Source organism: Anticarsia gemmatalis, chromosome 13, assembly GCF_050436995.1.
Source record: "Anticarsia gemmatalis isolate Benzon Research Colony breed Stoneville strain chromosome 13, ilAntGemm2 primary, whole genome shotgun sequence".
Classification (NCBI taxonomy): Eukaryota; Metazoa; Arthropoda; class Insecta; order Lepidoptera; family Erebidae; genus Anticarsia; species Anticarsia gemmatalis.
The window spans coordinates 2,039,516-2,064,644 of NC_134757.1; the positions used below are offsets into that span (position 1 = coordinate 2,039,516).

At 33.5% G+C, this 25,129-nt stretch overlaps 1 protein-coding gene across 1 annotated transcript in view; it reads right to left on the reverse strand.

The window, feature by feature from the left end:
- The window catches only part of LOC142977906 (GATOR complex protein NPRL2-like), a 70,602-nt gene that overhangs the window by 41,551 nt on the left and 3,922 nt on the right, over positions 1-25,129 (reverse strand). The window contains exon 4 of the mRNA XM_076122035.1: positions 7,803-7,939. Within this exon, the coding sequence (XP_075978150.1) occupies positions 7,803-7,939 (137 nt within the window). The remainder of the gene's footprint in view (positions 1-7,802; positions 7,940-25,129) is intronic.

Here is a 25,129-nt window from a genome sequence, read left to right on the forward strand (position 1 = left end):
ATAGCGTTTTTTGTATGAGTTTAAGCGCAATTGAATAGATAAATTACCGCTAAATGTACCTCAGAAACCGGGGGATAGTGATCCACAAGTGGTTATTTTAAGTCTTGTATGCTGTGTCTGTCTGTATTCTGAAGGTTTTACGGCACAAGACTTATGCAGAAGTTTTCACAACACAACGAAAATATGAAGAAAACTGCGACAGGTACAGCGCTTCCCTTCTTTTTTGTTTTTTTTTAATCTTTTTGTATATTGCGGATACAGTTTAACATAGTTCGAATAATGTTGTAAATAACATGTTATTTATAAAGCCTAGGTTTTTCTTTTCTTGTTCATTTGCTTTTCTTGTGCAACCGCTTTCGCTTTTCGCAAATATCCTATTTCCTTTTTCATGATTAAATTTCACACTGCTAAATTCTGTAAAGCAGTTTAACTATAAGAGTGTAACAGACGTACAAACGGACAGCAGACGTACTTCAGCATGTATCATGAATATGGATGTTTAAATGACGTTGAACAAGTTGCAACAAGTCAATATGAATAAGTATTGATAATATGATAATAGGCAATCTATAAGCAGAATGGAGTCCAAATCGTTTCTACTACTTTGTACAGTCAGCTCCATAAGTCGCTTTACACGTTCATATTTTCAAAACCTCTTTATTACCCAATATTAATGAAAACAAGAACAAAATCAAGTAGAATTAGTTGGAAATATTCATTTCGATCACCGTCAGATGTTTTCTCGATGGAATAATATGTAATACTACAAATATAGGGTTTCAAACGATATGTTCAGCGACTTTTGGAGCTGACAGTACCTTGTTCTAGAACCCATTAATATTAATACTATAATGTCCTTGGATATTATTTATAACTGTATTTGATACTCCAATTTATACTACTGATTGTTGAATTCTTGTTTTAATCTTGTCATGTTATGTGTAGGTGTACAGATACTTTGTATGTCTATCAATCTGATACACTTGTTTCCAGGCGGTTATCGAGGCAACCATAGCCAGTTGCGCTCACTAAACGATCTGTGGGTTAAGCAAACCTTAGCGCGGTCATTACATAGATGGGTGACCGCATAGTGGTATCTGAGCTGGGCTCCTTCGTTCTTCGGAGGGCACGTAAAAAGACGGTATTGGTTTTTTCATTTTTGGGACGGAACCCTTCGTGCGCGATTTCAACTCGCACTTGGCCGGTTTTTCTCAACAGCATCAGCGTAATAGCTCATCATTGTTGATGAATGTTGCCACATCTGTACACAAAGGCCGTTTTGTTTAGTCTGGCAACTGTTATCTGTTATCATAATGTCACTCGTGCTCTACATAAGTTGTCTGGAGATTGTCTACATTGATAAGTGGCCCTTTTTTATAATAAATCATTACTCATACTTGTTAGTTTTAAACTATGTGTAGGTACCGTGCGTGACGCAATGGTCATTGTATTATCGATGAGGTAATTGATCTTTCTTGCTGACATTAAATGTAAGGTTTTCTTATAGTTCTATGATTTATACTTTTATAAAGAGAAAAGCAATAATTTCGTATTGTACAGGAGGTATCTGAAACTATGATGAATTTATGACCAACGGCTAAGCGAAGAGCCTTGCACTTAAGGTTCGATTAAAGAAGGTTAGGAGGTATTCCAAATTAAGAATTTAGATCTACAGGCTTATGTGCCAATACAGCTATTTTATTTTGTAAATGTCCAGTATTCTTAATTATATTATAGACGAATTGTGTATGTAAAGGCTTTACTAAGTTCTTTGACTTTAATAATATTTTTAAAAATATACTAAAAGTGCACCATAAGGTAAGTATCTTCGGATTACTGTAGACTGACTACAGCAAGAAATCCGTTATTAGTCAGTTTGTAGATCATAAAAGGCATGTGTTTCAATTACAGTTAAAACTCCACACGTTTAATGTTCTTCTTGCAAACAATATCAATTAAAACGGTCTCCGGTTAATTATTTTGTTTTTTTAGCAGTTAATTTCAAGCAATTGTTGCCGGGCCTCTCGCGGTATTAAACCTTGTTAATAAAGAATAAACTGTACTAGTATTACACTACTGTGATAACGGAAAATATGCACTTAGACTGGTAAAAACTTTATTTGTAATCGTTTTTTACGTGTTGGACTAAACCACGGCATTTTTCTGCATTTTTACAAAGCTTTTTGTTCCAAAACAATTAATCCCATCAAAACATAAATATAATTACAAGTTTGGCATGACAAAACTTTATTTTATAAAATTAATACAAATAAATTGTAGCATAAAACCATATTTTCATTTCTTTAGTTAGCAACGAAAAATAACGAGCTCTTTAGCTAACAGTTAGTTACAAGATTAATATCAGCTAACATATAACGTAACAAATTGCCGAATTACCACACTATTGGGTATAACAAACACAAACAATCTCGAGCATAGAGCATCGTTAACACGGCCATACCAGCCGCACCGGCCGCACGACCGCGCAGCCTAGCTCTATGGTACGATGTCGAAACTCACTGAAAATAAACGTACCACAGACAACGCACGAGTTTTGTTTTCGAACGCATTCTCTAGGGCTGGCCTTAAAACCTTTTTTGTGACAAAAATATAAAAGTTCTTTTTGGTTTTTGTTTGTCTGTCTTCTGGAATGCGTCGTTTGGAAACTTAAAGAATAAATTGTTGTATTTTGAGTTCATTTTAAAAACAGTCGCTACATCTGCTAGTTAATTTAAATTATTCTTGTTTTTTTACTAGGAGTTAAGTCGTCTATATCTGCGTAAAGTTTATTATAATGATGTTTTGTTAACTTCAAAGTTAAGTAAAAAACTCTTAAATAAGCAATAAACAAACCTGTTTATTTTTATTGCACAAATAGTTAGTTCGACTGCGGTTAATTTAATTAATATAAGAGTAAGATAGGCACTGGCTATACACTGGACGGAAACAGGTACCTACTTAATAAAGTGGTTTAAGTAAACATAACTTAGAAATAAATTGCATCAGCCTAGATGCAAATCTTAGCTCTAGACCTCATTACATGCCGATTAAGATTTGCCATAAGGTCTTTAATAATACCACCAAGTAATCTTTGTAAGTCGAAAGAAATAATCTCCAAAAGTACTGATCTGAATTCCATAATGCGTCACGAATCAAAAGTTTCATTGACCCTGCAGCAAAAGTTCCATTTCTTAGGACATGGGAGATCTTTTAATGCAAACAAAGTCGTGAGTAGAACTAGTATACGTTTAAAGTCAATTTAGATTTACTTTAAGCCAAAACTGATTAAGTACAGATTCAGAAATGAATAGGTAATAAAATCACTAGATTACTATAAAAAGAAGTCTCCTCGCTGAGTCAGTCTGTTCGTAAATGACTCAAAATCTACTAAACGGAATTTCAGTTTTCTTCTTGAGGAAGGTTTCAGTTTACAATTTGTTAAAACTTTTTTATTTTAGACGAAGTTAGACTCTTGTAGTAATAAAATGCGTTAAAATTTCAACGCAATCCGCATTCCGAACCACTTCAATATAATATAATTCATTCACATAAGAGTCTTCAATTTATTAAACTACACTGCTATTTAAAATCTTAACATTTGGCATCCCTGTTGCTACGCGCGTCCGAAAATATTCTCTAAACAATATCAGTGAGGTCATTGAACCCTTTATCGGTACGGCTCATTTGCATCTAGCGAGTTAACATAGTGTAGAGCGCTGCGCACGCGCACATGCGTACGACTATCGGAATATGAAATCCTGGTCGTGAATATAGTTTTTTATTGTATGAGTGTGTGTTAGTAAACTGTAGTAGAAAATTTAATAGTTAAAGTCTAGTGTTTTGTTTTGCGAGATGCATGTTTATTTTGAACTTTTATAGTAGCTTAGTAGTTTGCTTTTACTTTTCTTATGACTTTATGGTGTCCTGTGCAATGAGTAGGTATATGTGGCTGTACATATATCGACTATCGTTAGTAGGAAAGATGTTGCATTTAATTTCTATTCTTTGTGGTACGTAAACGTCACAATTTACGCAGTCGTCTCCTCTATCGCATTACATATTAGAAAGATCTTTGCTTTACTTTAAGAATTTAAGAATACAATATTATGTGCACTTTTGCTTATTCTTTCAAGAAGATATTACTATATTTTCGTTACACATAAAAAAAATCATGACATTTTTATCTTACGCCTTTTCCACCGAATCTATGATATATTTTAAACCTTTTGTATTAAAGCAAGTATGATATTCTACATCTTATATTCTATATTCACAGAGTAGTGTTATAGTAAATAGTAATATATTTTATATCACAATAGTGTGTAGGCGGACTGGTCAGCGACTCGAGCGAGATCTAAAATCTCGTTATTTACAGTTACTGGTGTTACTATGCCATAGTAATAGCAGTAGGACAGCTAGGGAGCTTTGTGCTAAATGCAATGATATTATATATTCACTATTACCGGTATTTTACGGTGGAGCGGCTGCCTATCGGACCTCCAGTACCCAGTTATCTGGGTTTTAACATGATACCCCTTGGCAAGACTTAATGTTAAGACATTTTATTAGCTTTTGTAAATACCCATAATTTTACCAAGCAATCGCCTGGAATCTTTAGGCACGAAATAGGTTATACCTAGTGTGGAAAGTTAAATATATAAGTTTTTAGCAAAACTTTAGAGGTTTTACTTGTTTATCTTTTGTGTAAATAGGTTTTGCGTAATTCAGTTGCGTTTTACTGCAGGTATTCTTTACCAAAATTTTGTTATATTAGTATTAATATGTTAAAGACATGAGCGAGAGTGAGGTTTCCAAAGAGCGTCCAGGATAGAGCGAAATGGAGGAGAAATATTAGGAAGGCTGATCCCACAACTATATGTCATTCATAGCATAGAAAAGAGACAGAGAGACTATTAACATGTTACAATCAATAAATCAGCATTTATGGTGTAAAAAATCTACAAGTATTTCTGTATCCGCGGTCAGATTCCAGTTAATCTTCATAATATTTTATATGACAATAGCACGTGGGCGTGAAAGAGCTGTGAGCTTTACTCATATTTTACTGTCACCGCTGTTACTAGGCAAATGTTAATAAGAATAGGATTTATTTCAAATGCGGTTTTATGAACGTTAATCTCCAAAATTGATGGACAGATTTTGAAGGGGATTTCGCCAATTTTAAAGTTGATTTTAGAAGCGTATGTACAATAATATATAAAATCATCTTCCGCCCGCGACTTCATCCGCGTGAAAAGGTTTCTAAAGATGATTTTTTAAGAGATGGCTAACTTTAAAAAATAGTATATGCTAAATTCTTTGTTTTAATGGAAACAAACTCGGAGCTTATATTCTTTCTCTACCATGGATAACTGTTTTTTTCATTTTAGCAATATAGCCGCAAGGAAAGACTGCTCATAAACATTTACAAAGAATTTAACTATATCCAGGAAACGTGTCTGTATAATTTACTTTTCTTAGGATCAATTGTATTTTGCATACTGAGCTCGAGGGGGAATAAATTTGTTTAACAACGCACTAACGATTTTATAATCGATGTGATTTATGACCAACTAACCTTTATACGCGGATCTTCTTGTAAGGAACTTTTGCTTATGGTCTTCCTGGGATTAAAGCTTTTGCTCTATCAAATTTAATTTTAATAGGTCCAAGAATTTAGCCGTAATGCGTAACAGATAGATAGATCTTTGGTATTTTAAGTATGAACTGCCAGCCACTTAAAGAAATATTTTTTGATAAGTTTTCGTTGTAAATATTTTAAGTTACTGCAGATTGTGTACTTTGAAGGTAAGAATCAAAATCGCTTTAGTAGTTTTATAGATAGTCCCCAACAAACAAACAAAGTTAAACATCTCTATCAGAATAGTGATGTGATTTATTATGAACGAATGAACGAACCATTGAACACTGATCTGCATTCACTATTAATTTACATGACACGTCTTTCGAATATTTTAACTGTTTAATCATTTGGAATATTGATGAGTTAATTGTGATAAATGTATAGCTACAGTATTCGTTATGTGTCTTAATGTCGGGGTAGAGAAAATGTATGAATGTAAAAAAATATAAAACATTTATTTGTTAGTTAATGGATAACCTCCTGAAATTATAATTCCAAAATGTCCTTTATTACCTAGAATCTTTCTAATTTCTAGCTGTATTCTTGCAAGGTCGTTAGATTAATAATTTTAAAGGTTAAGTATTGAAATCCATAATATGACAATCTTAGGCCAAATATTGGGATGCCTAACAGCTAGCTTTACAATTCAATCGCTCCGGAAAATTTACAGACAGATAAAATAACAACCTATTTTTTAATTTGTCAGTAACTGACCAAGCAACGAACTGCAACCATTTAGCCAGCCAGTAAAAATCTTCTAAATGCATTATAACGGAACTATTTTAAAAAAAGAAAGCCGAAGCTCAACGCGTACAAAATGTCACGCGCGAACGAACTAAAAATGACGATTCATTTCACGCATCAAGTTTATAGCTGCTCAGTACTCAGTACCGATGATCAATTGATAAAGTTCAACCAAGTACTTAAGGGCTTGCTTTTATTATAACAAAGTGACGAAATAGATTTATGTACCTAAATGCCAAGAACGAAACGTTACCTTTATTTAATGTTGTAAAATCAGGGTTATTTGCGTGCCTGAGTTGGGTAAAGACCTTTTTGACACTGAAAGAGGTGAAGTGGGTATTTAGGTATTTCAATATTCGAATTCCGAAAATACTAAGCCCGTTCACGGGTAAGTTGTTAGCTGGAACTATGGGCAATTAGCAAAGCAGAATTTTGTGTGCGATATTAAGTTCTTAAAAAATGTACGAGTTTTTGGACTATTTACTGCCTTCGTGGGGCAGTGATTTAGGTGGGTTCAATTCCTACACCGTACCGTTCTAGGTCTGGTTGTACTTTGTGTCCGTTGTTTGTATGTTTGTAAAAGTCCCCGCGACACAAGAGCAATTCTTAGTGCAGGATTTGTCTGTTACAACTGAAAAAAATGTATAAACTACTTGAGTTAAAAGCTATACATTTGAGTTTAACAGGTCATAATTACGTTCTATCACGCTACATTTATACGCATTATAGCGCCATTACTCCACAACAAAGGAAATAATCATATCACATTAATAACAATTTAATTACGTATAATTATCGCTTCAGGGATGTGCGTGCAGTCCGGGTGCATTGACCCGCGCGACGTTATTGGCACAAGTGTCTGGTGTAATGACATAACTGTTACAATTTAACACATTGTTTCATGTCCACGCATCGTTTCATTACGAATATTACGATAGAAATTGCGGAATATGGCGGGAAAATTGCGCGGGAATCTTTTTTTTTTCATGTCCGTTGCCGAGTGTTTTCTTTTTTATTCATACGAATGTGCGAGGCTTGAATTAACTTTTGATGTGCCAGTAATTGAGGAGCGAAATTGGAACGCTTTTGCTTTTTATTTGGAAATGTTTTCGTTGTCGTTGCTCTTACAATATTGTATTGTTGTGTGTTTATAACTTTACCAACACAGTCACATATAGAATGCTAAAATACAGAAATGTGTAATATTATGAAGATGTCACTTGTTGCCCACTTAAAATTAAAATAGGATTAAAGTAACTCTAACCCTATATTATAAAGAACTACTAAATAAAATGATTCCACTTTCTTCCCCTTATTTTAAAGGTATCAAACATTGTAATAAAACCAATCATTTTCCTACCGTTTCTTAATTCTAAACATTTGCCTGCCAAGTTCATATGTGTCAGAATCTTACCTGATTAGTAGTGAGATCCCACTGGTCGGCGACGAAGGAGTGCCTGCTGTACAGGAACACGGGCACCTGGTGGTCTTTGACGGGAGTGGGGTCGCTGTTCACCCTCACCACGGTCAGGTGGGTCGTCGTCGTGCCCACTGTTGGACAAAATAAACAACATTTATTATCTGTATTCTTTATGAAACAAATACCACAGATTTACGGAATGTAACGAATAGATTCTTAGTGTAAGGAGTTTTTTTTACAAGTATGTACATTTTATTGTTTTATATTCATGAAACATGTGGGCATTCGTTGCGATTCTTATTTCGCGTGGTGGTTGTTTTGAACCTGATTTAATTAGTTGTAAACTGTCCCTAAACAAGATTCATCATCCGGTATATAGCTTATGCCCACGATTTAGTCCGCGTGAAAAGGTTTTCTGTATAGTATCCTGTGTTAATACAGGTTATAAGCTAAGCTAAAATTCGTCCAGTAGATTTTTCGTGAAAGAGAAACAAACATCCATTCATACTCCAAACTTTCGCATTTAAAACAGTATAAGGAAGACGAATTAGTAGGGTATTATTATAAATGGCCATTTTGATGACTCAAAAGTATTTGCAAATACAAACCACTGGACATCAATATTATATTATAGAGTCCCCTAGCTAAAACCATAAATTGAATAGTTTATAACTCAACGAAAAGTCTAGACCACAAGGTAGAATTCTAGACTTTTCTGACAGACCATTTGAATAAATACCGGCTATTTACTCACGTGGCGTGGTCAAGTGTTTAAATTGTACTATAGTAACAGGCAGACTATATACAACACCTGTTTGTAATAAAGACAATATTATCTAGTGTAAAATAGTGTATGAGTAATTCCGTATTTTTTAAACAACATTTTGTAAAAGACTTATGCCAAATTGGGTAGTTGACTGGGTTAACGAAAAATCATTAAAGTTGTACTCTTAAAAGGTTCATACAAAATGCTCACGCTGTGCAATTTTTTTTCGTAAATAATATTGAAATTTTAATTGTAGAGTTAGAGTGAAACATTTTATTAGGCACTCATTTTATACAGACGAAATAAGACACTGTGACGTCACTATACTGTTTTTCTATACTAAAATGTGTATTTGACATTTTATAAAGAGTAGCTGATTTGACTGGTAGTCAACTACCGTATTTCACCACCTTGGTTTAAGTACCGATACCTTAACAGAATTAATATCCTATTTCTGCGGTCATGTTATTTGACATTTATCCGTTCGTCGAGAAATTGATTTAGTATTCATAATCCAGGCATTATTAAATCACGTACTTTTAACAAGCATAGGTAAATACCACAGATTATCTTATATCATTTCCAATCACATTAATAAATAATGTTAATTTTATATTCAATACTCAAATAATAAAATATATAAGTTCGCTCAAGTCCGAACTGTTTGATAACAATTTTAAATTTTATATTATGTTTTAACAGAGCAATTTACGATTCAGTTCTTCTGCGAGGTTCAAAGAAGTTACAATTAAAAGTCGCGGAAGGTAAGTAATAACAAAAAGGGTCTAATAGTCAAACAAAAAGGTTGTTTAAGCCCCAGTGTCTGGTCGCTTTATAAAACTGCCAACAAAGTTACGAGAAAGTTTAATGCGAAGTAATTGTCAACTTTACACAAGTACTTGAGAATTAAAAGGGATTAATTTAAAAAGTTTCAGCCTTTTTTCTTGCGTTGACTTTACTCCAACAATTTAGTAGAGCCTTGTATGCAGGGTTCCCGGCTCTCTGAGGTTTTCAAAATTCAGAATTTTGAGCATCAGCGACACAGGCTTATGCAGCTGTGGGAGGCTTGTTTAATACATCTAATGTATTTTGGAAATGCACTATTTTACTAAAATTAAGATAAATGAGTGCATTCCAAGGCGTTCTACTTAATCGGCGGGCTATAATTTAAAGGTCTTTTCACTATTCTTATCTTTCTCCATTTAAAAATTTAAAATGGAAACTGCGCTTGTTATTATTGGTAAACACATAAATTCTTATAGAATCAAACAATAGAAATATTCATCTAAAACACTTACGGACTTACTATTATATATTTTAACTTAAATGTTATTTTAAAATGCGTGTCTTATCATGCCTACTCATCTTTTTAATACGGAAATATTGTCGAAAATATCCGTATCCAAATTCCTATCTACTACAGAAATGATCAACGGTACATGCATACGAGTACAACATTTTTGTAGTAAGACAGTAATGCAGTAAATAATGAGAATACAAAATTCCTAAGCGAAGAGTGAACGACTGAACATAATTCTTATCACATTTAACATTCCCGTTCACATTTTGTGCAGCAAGCGAGCGTGAACGAAACAATGAGAGGACACAAAACAACACTATTTGTGGGCAAAAACTCGATAAAATGTTCGTTGCTAAGTGCACTCGATAGCAACTAGTGAGGGGATACGCTGTACTTAATCGATTTGATTTAGTCGAAAGCGAAACTAATAGGTACGAGTTGGTATGTGTTTAGTTATTTTTTAAATATGGTACGCATTTTGAGTTACACACTTACTTTGTGTTAAATCTACTATTAGTAAAGAAACTAATAACGCAATTAATTACATTTATCCCCGTTTCGGGGTAGGACAGATTAAAATCAGATGAATTAGTCAGAATTAGAACTAAAATGATTAGCTACGTGCATAGTAATTGACAATAGTACCCATACTACCCATAAATTACGAGTTACTAATCGATTTATTTGTTATTTTACTTAGACTCTACTACTTGTAATCATTTTAAACATTGCTCAATATGAATCAAATATTTCGATAAGTGGATAAAATAATGATTAAAAACAATCTCATCAGGCAACAAAAATACTTAAACGATCGACTAAATTCCACACCTCACTAGTTCTAAACATTAAGAAGCAATAAAAACTATACTTAGCTGTATCAATTTATATTGTGAAACTTGTGCTATTATGCGTCTAGTCGATTTTACTCGGGTTTCTCACACGCCGAGATCTCTATTGTTTGTTAAAGTGCAACTCTATTAATAGAGGTGTACCGCTATTGCACTTAATTATCGACGCCTCTTGGCGTGGCGTGATATAAAACCGTATACGATATTTACGGTTTTACTGAGAGTATAAATTGCGTACATTGTATTATGAGAATTTGTTACTTTCGCGCAATAATCAGTGTTCAAACTATATTTGCCCAGCCTCTTACCAACAAGCGACTATCCTGGATCAAAATCCATCCAGTATTTTTTTTTCTGAAATAGTAAAAAACATACAGACATTCATACTTACAAACTTTCGCATTTATAATAGGATTTAATATGTACGATTTATCTAAAACCAAAGCGGGAAATCTTACAAAACAAATCAAAACTTTCCACAAACTTAGATTAATTCTTAAATACACTGTTCCCATAGATACGTAGGATTAAAATACCACATATTGTAGGATCAAGAAGCGCTTATTTTTACCCTTGATATCCTCCATTAATCTTAATTTATAACCAAGTTTTCCTCAGTTGAAAAACTATAAAATTTTATCGGTAAAATTTATTAGGGCGTATTAACTACGGTAGGCATACAATCGCGGTAATGTGTGCCTAGCGATACAGGCTTAAAATAGAAATTGTTTTCATTCAGCTCGCACAATCGTTTCGTTGATCTGGCTAAAGCTTACGACACGGTAACACTTGCGAAATATATTTTAGATCTATTATGTTGTATACAATTATAATAATAACTAGAAGGTATATACATAAAAGTGCTCATTTACCAGCGTTTTAACTGCATTTAAGTATTATCCTAAGGAATTAAGGGTCACAAAAGTATGGTATACTGCAAGGTCATAATTTAGGGTCCTTATCCCTAATAGCTCATTTCAATTAATGAAATCTATCAAATCAAAATACTTGTTTTTCAGATCCTTTTCAATATCCTTCCTTTAAAACAAATAATTCAATACATCGCGGGTCGAGTCAACAAGAAAACGAATTAGAGCTTCATAGAAACAGTAATGGATTAACGTAAAACCTTGTTAATACAGTCAGCGTCACCGTTTGTAAATCTCTTTTAATCTTATTAAAGAGCTACTTTGTTCTGAGCATGTTTATGTGAGTTGAATATGTATGAGCGAGTGGAGAAATGTCAAGGGCATGGAGATTGGAACGCTTTGATTTGATAGGCGTTGATAGTGTGTAATGTAAATATTTTGAGCTTGGGAGTTTAAATGCTCCATTTCATCGTTTTTTAACCATTTTAGTCCGCAGATCGAGAGGAGATAAAGCACAATTTCAAAGAACCTATAACTAACTATAAGTAACCTTAAAAAGGTATTTTGCCACTTAATAAGACAACGTTCTGGCTTTGCAGCCACAGGTCAATGAACTCTGTAAAAAACTGTGTAAAATATTTGGATGTATATTATTTAAACACACAGAAGTGTGTTTATTTGTTTGTCTATTCAGTCAAAACGACAGAGCCGATTTAGACAAATATTGGCAGGATGAAAGAATGTCCCTGGAGACCCACATAACCCAGTACTTTCAGCAAAAAAAAACGGAACCGAACGCACTTATAACCCGTAATTCAATAACAGTCAATTTAAATGAAGTAAACAAATCCATTAGCGAGTGATTGCACATAATAACTATACTTCAATGTGTTGATCGAATCATTTCGTCGATAAGGAAAATGCAACAGAAAGTGTTTATATTTAAACAAGTGAAGGTAATCGGGTATGTATTGAAGGAATTGCAGGACAAATATGGCCAGAGATATGATGAAATAAATGCGGAAAAAGAAGGAAAATTAAATGACCAGTATAATATTGTTGGCTTTGTATGGGCTTCTGGTCAAAACTACCAAACAAAAATACAATATAATATGAATAGAAAGCTTCTATATACCTAACACCGACTTATTATTCTGTCGCAGGATATAGCAACAATTTCAAATGGGATTTCTTTTCATACTATTATGTGCGATGGCATAAAATACCTAAGCAAACATACTGCTAAATGTGAAACTAATTTTTATAAACAATTTTTTTTTGCACTGAGTCAATAATACGCTTTCTTGAATTGGTATCAACATTGGATCCTTTATAAATATACACTGAGATTTAAAAACTGGGAGTTTCTGAATATTATGTAGTTCGAACCAACACTTGTAAGGTATAGTTCTAGAATACATACAAACTTTCACTTCAAGTAGGTAAATACATATAAAAGCAACATTTATCTACAATCAGTTGGGAACTAACGCCGTATATAAAATTACACCTGTTGATAGAGTAATCACTGTTATTTAAACATGTTCAGTAATTATGACTAGCTTTCGCTCGCTGCGTTACTTGTTTACTTAGTAATTATCGCTTGTTTTAGGGTTGGTAGTAAGATATTACGCACCGTGACTTTCGGACGCATAAAAGTTGGGTAACAGGCTTGTATTCAACTAAAGTAGTAGCAGACTAAACACAGATAAATCAAACCTGTAGTTTAGCTAAAAGGGTTTTTCTGTGCCAGACATTAAAAAAACATTATTTTAGCGTATAGACAATGATAAATTTAGAAGCAAATTTCCACTTTTTTATCATATTTCATCGATGCGCAGGTATACAACTTACATACACAACTTAATTCCTATAACACCTGAAGATGTAGGCAATAGTGTAGTAGTAAACACACCCACGTTTCTCCACTTACAATGTTAGTCCCATGGCCCATTTCAATATACCGAAACCACAGAGGCACTAGTCACAATCGAGAGCAGACATATAAAACAATAAACAATGTAAAAATTAATTAATTTACTACTTAAAATATTATTATTACAATTTTAGTGTCAGCCCTACAAACTGGTCATTTTCACACACGGTCCATAGTGGTATCATAGACACGTTACCTTTTAAAGTTTTACTTTTCTATTCATAGAGCATAGAGCCTTATAACATAACGCTACCATATAAGGACTCTTTTAATATGTCTTTCATAAACAACTTCTGTATAAGCGCGCATATTAAATGATAATCTATACTAATATTATAAAGCTGAAGAGTTTGTTTGTTTGAACGCGCTAATCTCGGGAACTACTGGTCCGATTTGAAAAATTCTTTCAGTGTTAGATAGCCCATTTATCGAGGAAGGCTATAGGCTATATATCATCACGCAACGACCAATAGGAGAAGAGTACCAGTGAAAAATGTTACAAAAACGGGGAAAATTATGTCTGATTCTCTCTTATGTGACGCAAGCGAAGTTGCGCGGGTCAGCTAGTGTGGAATATAAATCAAATTTATAGCTTTAAGTGTGTTATTATGATATAGGATACAGTCATTTCGTGGCAGTTTTACGCTTCTAGTTAAATTTATAACTAAATTAGCTGTTCTTAGTATGTTTTGGGTAATTTCTAGATGTAACTAGCACACTAACCCCCGGTTTCTGAGTAGATGTAATGGTAGTTTATCTATTCAATAATTTAATTTGATTTTAAACGGCATTGAATAGATAAACTGCCGCTAAATGTACTTCAGAAACCGGGGGAAAGAGCTAATTTTTTCAACGTTAGATTGTTTTGTAGGAGAAATATATATCTTGACTGGTTAAAGAAAAAGCAATCGAAAATCGGCTCTGAAGAAGCGAAACTAAGATGATCTCAGAGAACTTTTCATACCCAACGACGTTCCTTATGGGAAATAGGTAAGTACATAATAATACATTTTAAAATGATCATGTTGCAAAGCTATTAAGTATTAAATGTTACACCAGAAATAGTCCTAATCACTTCACCTTACCTAGCTTGACGTATCAACACTAGTTGCACATAAACGCAAGTTAACTGGTGATAACGTCTGTCAGTTATTTATCGATGGATAAACAAACTACTAGCTCTCTCTATTAGTAAATCGTCGATCGAAATTAATTCCAACGTGTTAGGCGACAGTTTATGTTAATTCTGGAATATTTAACACGAGAGATAAACAACGTTGAAACACCGAGACTCTGATACACACATTTTCATATAATATCATTTATAAACACATTTTCTATTTATTTTCCCGTAATCGCATGATTAATAACGGGAAAATACTAACAACAGTTAACTTTGGTTTAATCGTTTACTGAAAAATTACCGGTTTTTACACAATCGGTAAAACGTTTTCCCTATAGGTACCTAATAGGACTTGTGAAGTGCAGTAACAAGATTTACTACCTACTACCTGAAGACAAAATTAAGAAAGTTGTAAGAAAATGTCCAATCTGCCAAAATTAAGTGTATTTTGTCCTGTTAAGAAACTTTATTTTATGCAAATAAATTTAGGCATTTAAAATAGTTCGAGGCAACTTTAATCTGTGCAAGGCCTTTGTTTACAATAGATAGAGTTCATCAAGATTTTTTTTTTATATAAGAGTAAATATTTAAATTCAATATTTATATCTTGATAGCTACAGAATGATACAAGCAAGTGTAAATACTTTGTTTAGGGTATGATATCAGCTTAACATCATCGACGTATTATAATGATACTAGCTGACACGACAACGTTGTTTTGCCCCATAAATCTGAAAAGAAATTGTGTCACTTGGGAGTATAAAAAATATTGTATGATTCTCATAGATACCGGATAAGCACAAAAAAATTCATCAAAATCGGTCAAGCCGTTTCGGAGAAGTATGGCAACGAAAACTGTGACGCGAGAATTTTATATATTAGATTATATATCTAAAGATATTCCTTTATTTATTATATAGAAAACGAAAATTACCATTGCCTTCAAGAATGAACGCAAATAATAATTAGCAGTTACTATGCAACACACACAACAGCAATAAATAATGACATTGGTATATAACAATGATATGAGATACGGCTATTTACTTAATTTATGTGCCTCGTAACGTCTCACTCTGTTGACAGACGCTCTCAAGGCTAGATATAGTATCTAATAGTTATATCATAGATGTAGCTTCCTGTAAATTATTGATGACATAGGTAATGTCAATATTTGGACAGTATTTTGCATGTGGATAGATAAAAATAACGGATTTAAGTGGTTTTAATAGCCTGAGTTAGGAACAGACTAGAGATATGCCAAAGTGCCAACGATCAAGATGTCGAATTTTAATATACCTAATGAGATAAAATTTCAGACTTGGGAAGTGAGGACGGTTTTTACGGAAATTTTAATGCCTTCGTGCGTTTCTTGTACTAGTGCATTAACTTTTACTGCCTGACTTATGGCTGAAGAAATACGTACGTAAAGTAATGTTTTACGCAATAATGATATCTTAATCGAAATCGTTTAATATGCCTTATTATTAACAAATTGCACCTGCCTATGAAAATTTTAATGGAATTCTCGACACATGGCAATGCTATCAAGGTTTCATTTGCGTTGGTTGTCGTGGGTTTACTACACGGAATAAATAATCACTTAAATTCTGTGACCATGACAACGAAGCTCACTCTACCTGACACCTCTAACTTCCGTACTAAATATCTACTGTTCCATCAACCATCAGTAAGCATATATTAAATAACAGCATTCGTAACGTACCTACAGACAATAAAGTCTAAGCAATAAATAATTCCACCCATTTCTCTCTCACTGATTTATTTATTTATTTTATAAATATTATACTATAATAATAAATAAGTCCAGCCATTTATCTTCCACTGATTAGCAAAGGGTTTCGTCTTGGAATGAGGGAGGCTAGACCCTCCCTTAGCCTTGAGTCCACTATGCTGACCAAGCTTTGGGACTTGAAGAAGAAGTAATGTAAGTAAATAAAAGAAAATCGATTTTTTCCTTCTCCAAGCCGTAGGAATATCATCGTATTTGGTAGATAATAAACCAAAGAGTTATTTATTAAATTCATTATGTAATTTCCTCAACATTGTTGCTATCCAACAACATAATAAAACAACAATTAGCGAGATAACCTCAAATCTAGACAGTCGTTACAGAGTACAGTGTAAACAGAAGTTTGATAGCTAATCTCAGCGAGATAACTGAATATAAACAATATTGTGACTATATTTATTTTATATGTTGTAATTACTTTGTATCACAGACTCTTATCAGCCAGACATGTTTCATACTTATGTATTTTTTTAATATACTTTCATTGGATCATGAAAACAACTGACTGAAAGAATGGTGCCGTATCGAAAGACATAGGTATTTATAAATTAAGTCAATTAAAAGATAAATACATAATAATAAATTAAACCCATTAATGTCCCACTGCTGGGCAAGGGTCTCCTCCCGTAATGAGGGAGGGGTTAGGCCTCGAGTCCAGCGCGCTGGCCAATTGCGGGTTGGGGACTTTGCATACCTTCGAGAAATGTTCTAAAGAACTCTCAGGCTTGAAAGGTTGCATCACGATGTTTTCTTTCGTTGGAATAAGTGATAATTATTTCTAATACACACATAACTACTAAAAGTCATTGGTGTGTTGCCTCGGGTTCGAACCTGTGACCACTCGCGTGGGAGGTATCAACTTATATACCACTCGGATATCACTTAATTAAAAAAAATATTTGCTTTCGCAAAACTAATACTAAACGTAGCAAAACTACTAGATATTTTGGATATATTTCAATATAACATAACATAGACATAACGAAGAAATCCGTTCCCAACTCTCAAGAACAGACGCGTACTCTCAAGTACATCAATACATAATATACTACCTATCATTATGTACAATGCCGTAATCTCTTTGTTTGAACTGTTATCAGTCAGTTGAAGCACATGTTTGGTAACTTGTGTATTGAGGTTATAACTACCTACCAGATTATACATGAGGTAATGAATTTGGCTGTTATTGCCTTCGTAAATAGATTTGTTTATCAAAGTTATCTAGGTAACTAATAAGCAAGAATAATAAGGATAAATGTAGGGCTTCTTAGGATAATCTTAATGTATACGAGTACAATGACTCGTCTAGCTTATTTCAGATATAGTTTTAAGTAGTTAGTATGTATTTATCAATAAATATATGTGTAGGAGTATGTATGAGCAGTATGATAGCCAAGTGGTAGGTGCAAGAAGCCGATTCGCACGCTGCCCGTAGAAGAGAGTTTTCAAAGTTAAGGAAGTTACAATTATCACTTGTTTTAGTAATAAAAGAAAACATCATAATTATAATTAAGCCTTACAAGCCTAACAGCTCTTTAATAAAGTTATTGAAAGTGTGCAAGGTTCCAAACGCGTCTTATCCAGTGTGGTGAACTCAAGGCGTACACTCTCCCTCATTCCGGGAAGAGACCCTAGGCTGGTAATTGGCCAGTGAAGGGTTAATTTTGGCCAGTCTGTATATTAAATATATAATTATCTTGTTTCTAAGGCACCTGTACCTTAATAAATATTGGTAAAGACTCCCCAATTAACATTCCAATTCATTTAACTGGGTAATTAATTAAATGTAAATGTAACTTTATTTATAGAGCCACCTGCGTCAAAATCTTTTGTTTGAATGCACATAATTGATCGATGTAAATGTGGATTATTTACATATGTTCAAATACGCGTACAAATTATTTTATTAGTCATCGATAAAGAGACAAGAATGATAAGGTTTATGTACAATGAGTTTGCAACTCAAGATTGTGTTTTTAAAAACTGTTTTTGTTTTTTTTTAAGAATTGAGTTATCTTTATATATAATAATTCATCTGTAAGTGTGTATGTCACTGAATTTCTCTTAAACGACTGGACCGATTTTGATGAAATTTTTTGTGTGTGTTCAAGGGGATCTGAGAATGGTTTAGATTCACAATATTGTCCGCTGGACAATGTGTTTTTTAATTAATTTTTAATTTATTAGTAACGTGTAGCCAGGACAACGTCTGTCGGGTCCGCTAGTGTACGTATAAGATAATTCAAAATGAATAAAATACATCTTTGGTAATTATTTATTAAATTATCAAGAGAGTTTGGACTGTTTATTTGTACTGATAATTATTACTGGTTCTTGTTAATAAGAAATAGTTTTTGTAATTTCAAATTCGGTTCTAATTAAATAATATAGACGGAATTATGAAACTTTCAAATTAGTTTGGGCAAACGGTACTCCATCTCGTTAAATACGTCCTTCAAGCTCAAACAATTAAATATTTGGGGAAATTTTGTGGGATGGCAACATTAATTACTGTACCTTTATTAAATATACCTACTAATATAATTAAGCTTTAGGTTAGTTTCAGTAGTCCGTTTGTTGTAATAAAAGTTTTGTGTTATTATCTTTTCCTAGGTTTTAAATTATCGACCGGGAGGGACTTAAGTTTATATTTTTATTTCACCAGTACCACTTCAGCTCTTAGAACTTGTCTTGTATCGTGTCTTCTACAAACATACGAACAACACACATACAACCAAACCGAACTATTTAAGATCCTCAAATAATACCAAAGTATGGGAATCGAACCTACGACACGTACACTAAATAATCACGCTATATAACTACTATACCACCACTTTACTTTCATAACGTCTATTTAAGTACCTAAATACTATAAGTGATTAAGCATGTAAGGTATTTGCACACGGCATCACATAACACTGCAGAAGTAGGTACAAAGGTAGTTTCATTGTTTATATTTCATTCAAATACAATCAGGTAACTGCTTAGTGCAGTCTATTTGATATCTTATCAAATAACATGTTTTGTTTGTAAAATGTATTTTTGTTTTGACCGTCAGTTGTAAAACACGTGCGAATATATCAGATAGTCGCTGTAATAAGAAATTAGTCATTTTTAGTAACTATTAGATAATAAAGATTTGGTTCAATGTTGATTTTTTTAACTGTATGTTTGGCGCGGTGGTTAAAGTCACCTCGTCGCAGTAACCATAGCGTCGCGTGTGGTAGGTGCTAATTAGGGTTGCCAGATGGCCGAGATTTCCGGGATTGTCCAAGAAATGATCAGCCTGGATCTGGCAACCCTAGTTCTAATCCTACCCGGGACTAATGTTTGTGTGATGAGCACGAGTATCTGTTTTTAGCCTGGTTGCTAATGTATCTATATAAGTATGTATTTGGAAGTATATAACGTATTAAATTCCTAAAAAAAACAACTTCAGGCGCAGGCAACATTTCTTACATCTAATATTTTTGCAAAAACATGTTTAAGTTTTAATGTACTCAAAAAAAGTTTTTTTCATTTATGTAAAAATGCGTGACTAATGCAACAAAAAGAAAGACACCAAACATACTCACACGAGTTGTTGTACACGCAACACAATAATAAAAAACCGCATTTTAAGTCCAGACACCGCACGGCACTGACGACACACAAATATGACATTGTATTACAAACAATAGACAGACACCACAGACATGACGTTCTCAATACATAGCATTTAAATCTGCTTCTACATTTCATAATACGAAGTTTTAGCCGGTCGGCAAACGATCTGTGGGTTAAGTAACCCTTGGCGCGGTCATTCCATAGAAGGGCGTCTCCTTGCTTCGGAAGGCAGGTAAAACTCGGTCCTTGTTGTTGTCAATTAAGATAAAAGAGTATTAGAATAAATAGAATTATTATTCTGAGTTAGAATAATAGGAAAAGGGAAAAGTGGAATGCTGTAGAGTTCAAACTTTTATGTTTTATCAAAATCGATACAATATTTTTCGCATAATCTTCGCCAAGACTAATTTACAAGGAACATTAAATGGTCAACTCTATAATACTAAGTACTATAACAATCTGAAAAAGCGAGATTGTATGAATGTTTCTTACTATTTGACGTAAAACTATTTACTGAAAAGTTTTTCATCGCACACATAGATAGTATAGTTTATGACAAGATGTGTGGATGAGAGTGAAGCAAAGGAAGTTGGTAAGGATCGTACCAAGTAGCGTTCTCTGGTACCGTTCACTGCCTACCTCTATGGGAAGAAGGCGTAATTTTATGTTGAACATAGATTGTGTGCTGCCTGGATTACCAATTTATTCTATGTTGTAATTTTGATTTCGGAAAATATTTCATCGCGAAGAAAGACGTGGTTTGTGAAATCCAATATCTATACTAATATTATAAAGCTGAAGAGTTTGTTTGTTTGTTTGTTTGAACGCGCTAATCTCGGGAACTACTGGTCCGATTTGAAAAATTCTTTCCGTGTTAGATAGCCCATTTATCGAGGAAGGCTATAGGCTATATATCGTCACGCTACGACCAATAGGAGCAGAGTACCAGTGAAAAATGTTGCAAAAACGGGGAAAATTATGATTCTCTTATGTGACGCAAGCGAAGTTGCGCGGGTCAGCTAGTACCTAATACACAGCCACGGTTAGCTGAATATTGAAGTATAAAATTAACGTGTTTTCTCGGCAATATGTTAATTAATACGGAGATGAGAAGCCGGTACTAATGTGTTAAACAATCGCGAACAATTTAGAGTTACGCTTGATTTCGCGGGGTGCGCTTAGCGAAGTAATTTACTCGAATAATTTGAGTACTTCTGTTTCTATGTGTATTATATAAAATATCCTAAATGTAATTAATTGCTGTTGCTTTATTGAACAAGCGTTTTCTTCAGGGATGAGGAAGAGGTATGACCTCGAGTCCCCTATGCTGTTTAAGTAGGTACGAATCGAGGAACTTGCATCCCTTCGAGGATACAATATGGAGTATGCTACCAGAATCTTTTAACTGTGTCGTCTCATATTTATGTCAATATGACTTTATTGATACATTCAATAATAGGAAGGCGTTTTTTATTTTGTTATCAAACACCATAAAACCCGCTCTACTCGATAAAGTTTGCTGTCAAGTTATTCGTTTGAAGTCAAAAGTATTTATTTCGCCGATTGAGTTAGAAAAATGACTTGACTGTCATTATTTATAAAACTGCAAATACACATAAAATAAACGTGATTAATCATAACACGTTTTTATGTACAAACTGCAATGCTGGATCGACATAAAACATTGCAATCGTGACTGTAGTCAGCACATAACATGGTATTTACGTCAAAGAAACCACTTCTTTGACGTAAATACCATGCTTTGCTAAGGTTCCACCACGGATATCGTGAAAAATGTTCTGTAGACCAAGTGTCGTTTGTATTTGGATACTTTTGACCCTTTAACTGCTATACGATAAGTCTTTACTAAGTCTAGAAGAAAGACAAACGGGAAGGAAAACTTTTGAACATGTCACTAAGCTTTTAATAGTTGGTAAAATGATATTTTAGAATGAAATCTACTTGGGATTTTTGTTGGGCCTTAAGCAAGGCGTTGACGATTATTACGTATAACAGCTAACAACACAACAAACTTAATAACATAGACTCCTTGACTGCCTCCGTGGCGCAGTGATTTAGGTCGCCACGCCAATACGATGGGTTCGATTCCCATGCAAGAGCAATTCTTAATGCGGGAGTGGTCATTAAAAAAAAGACTTTTCCGTTAATATAAGTCCTAACTTAATCGACAAACTATTTGTCATAAGATATAGTTAAGAGCGCAAAAAAAAGTACTTTTCAGTTCCAGCAGACACTTATTAAGTGTCACTTAATAGTTGCTAACTCGGCACGCACGTATTTTAAATCTATTATTAAAAGTTCGACACTTTATAGAAATCGATATTTTTATCGAACAATGTGTTGAATCAGCGATTTTCCTTGAAAATTGTAAGAATGAATGGCATCCGGACTCTAAAGAATGATAATAAACGTTAATATGACGAAAATTGAGCTAAAAACTGAGATATTTGCGAGTTTTGACACTTCTGTCAGAAACCGTCCTTCGGTTAGTTCGATATTAGCAAGTTTAGGATACTCTAAGCAAAAATATTTTTTTTAAGTGTACTTAGTTTAGTTACGAATATAGCAATATTTATTCTACTTTAAAGACTATTTCTGCTTTTTATGTACACCTTTTAACCCCGGTTTCTGAGGCTCATTTAGCGGTAGTTTATCTATTCAAACTGTGATGTTTATATAAGTTTAAACGCTATTGAATAGTTAAACTACTTCTAAATGTACCTCAGAAACCGGGGGTTAGTCTTGTCCCTACAATGTAGATAAAAAATACGGTAGGTAACTTGAAACGACTCGTAAATTTATTCTGAAAACCTGGACGACGATATTAGACTTTTTATTAACCCCGATATTAACAGTGGGTAGGATCAAAATAACACCTCCCGTTTTTGTGAACCTAAAAAAGTCGAAACAAATTACGCTCAAATGGACCTCTTTGGCCTTAAAATATGAAAGAGTTTTTATATTATACATTAACTGTTTATTTTGAATATGTAGCTACGTCAATCATAAGAAACATGCGTGTGTTAGGCTTTTTATAATTACGACCACTCATGTCATGTTAAATGTTTTTTTATTCCATTAGTTTATGCAAATAGGCTCTATGGAACTTGTTGACCAAGGTCAGTGGCTTAAAAAATACAGTTTTACCGGTACTGAGCAGCGGTATCACGATAAATGAGGTTCTCTATGTTTTTAAATACGTTTTTATCAACAGAATAGGTTTATGTTACCAATAAAATGATGCTTCCACAAATATGAGACTAATATTATAAATGCAAAAGTTTGTAAGGATGAACGGATGTATGTATGTTGCTATTTCATGAAAAAACTACTGAACAGATTTGGGTATAACTATACAGTATTATGTATATGTTATGAATAATATAAAGGCTACAATGTTTGATGATTTTATGGTTTGTTCTAAATGAAAACGCGAAAACGTTAGAAAAGTTCACGCCGTCGAAGCTGCGGGCTAGCGCTAGTATAATATACCGTGTCAGTCTTTTTTTATCAAATTACATTAATATTACACAATCAGCCTAAAGAAAAAAAAAATACATATGAGTAAAAAGTCCTTGACGACCAGCAGTTAAATTACCATTTGCATAAATAAAATAGTTTTTGAACGCACAAGGAAAAATAATTCGAGAAAATATTCGACTCGATTTATCTCTATGTATTTATTTATTCGATTAGTGTAGGTTCGCGACAGCTGATAATTTATGACTAAGTGTCTATTGTTTGATGACCAATTTAATCAGAGCCCTGAAATGACTGCAATGATACTGAAATAACTTTATTTATGGTTCATTTTATACTGGGCAATTGACTTAGTAACAATATGTTTATTTTGCTAGCGTTGCCAAGGTAAACATATACGTAACTATAATAAAGGTTTCAGCAAAGTAAAAAGCGATTTAATCTATTCTATCCGTTTGAAATTTACCCGCATTCAGGGTAAAGTTTTAAATGGCAACATAATTATTTATGACTTTTTGTTTGCCTGCGACTTTTCGATAATATTTTTATTGGTTGCAGAATATTATTGCGATAGCGTTGTATAATGTTAACTTAAGAATTTTTCTCTTTTTTGTAGATATTTTTATAGATTAGGTATTAGTTTTTATTCCAAGGACACTATTAAAACAATAGGGTTTTCCTATTTACAGCGCGTGTTTAGAAAAGTCCCTTTGGTAAATAATGACTATGGTTTCCGATAAAGGAGGAGGAAAATTAATTTTAATTACAATAAAGAGGCGATAAGGATTTTTTTATTGATCATTCGGCTATTGTTTGATTTTATTATTATTTATGTCGACAAGGAACAAAGAGTAATGTATAATTGTTAGACTTTTGTTTGAAGCGTTGTATTAACTATTGATGTTATAAAAAACATGCTATGTTATTACAGTCGGATGTAAAGGCCCTACGCCCTTGAAGGTCGATCGGACCTTTACTAAACAAAAATGTAAAATTACACTTGTTTTAATATTAAAACCATGTGCGGAATGAAAACAACAGCAGATGGCCGAACGACATAACGATAGCTTGTGAATGTGACTAATCGATGTTTTCGCCTACATATTTATTTGTTTACGAGTTTATACGGGTATAACGTCAAATGTAACCGCAGAAAACCTGTCGTTTTATCCATAATATCCTGATACATTGTTGAATCACAATCGGATTGTTGACTAATCCATTACCAGTTATGGCTTCCACGTGAACATTAATCTAGCAATCTTATTTTAATCTTAGATGCCACGGGTTGTACCGTTGCAGGTACAAAAATCTTCTATCAACCCAACACACGGCATATTTAGGAAACTTTTCTTCTTCTTTAAAGATTACGTATTGAGTATTGGGAATAAAGCAGTAGCACAATTCTATACAGTCAGTATTATCGACAGTTTAACATTTAACGGAGCCCGGTAGACGCGCTAAATAGATTTTCGTGTAAAATTTATCCATAGCTAGGTTATCGGTAGTCGATAGTTGTACAGAATCTAGCTATAGAATACAGAAATTAATAT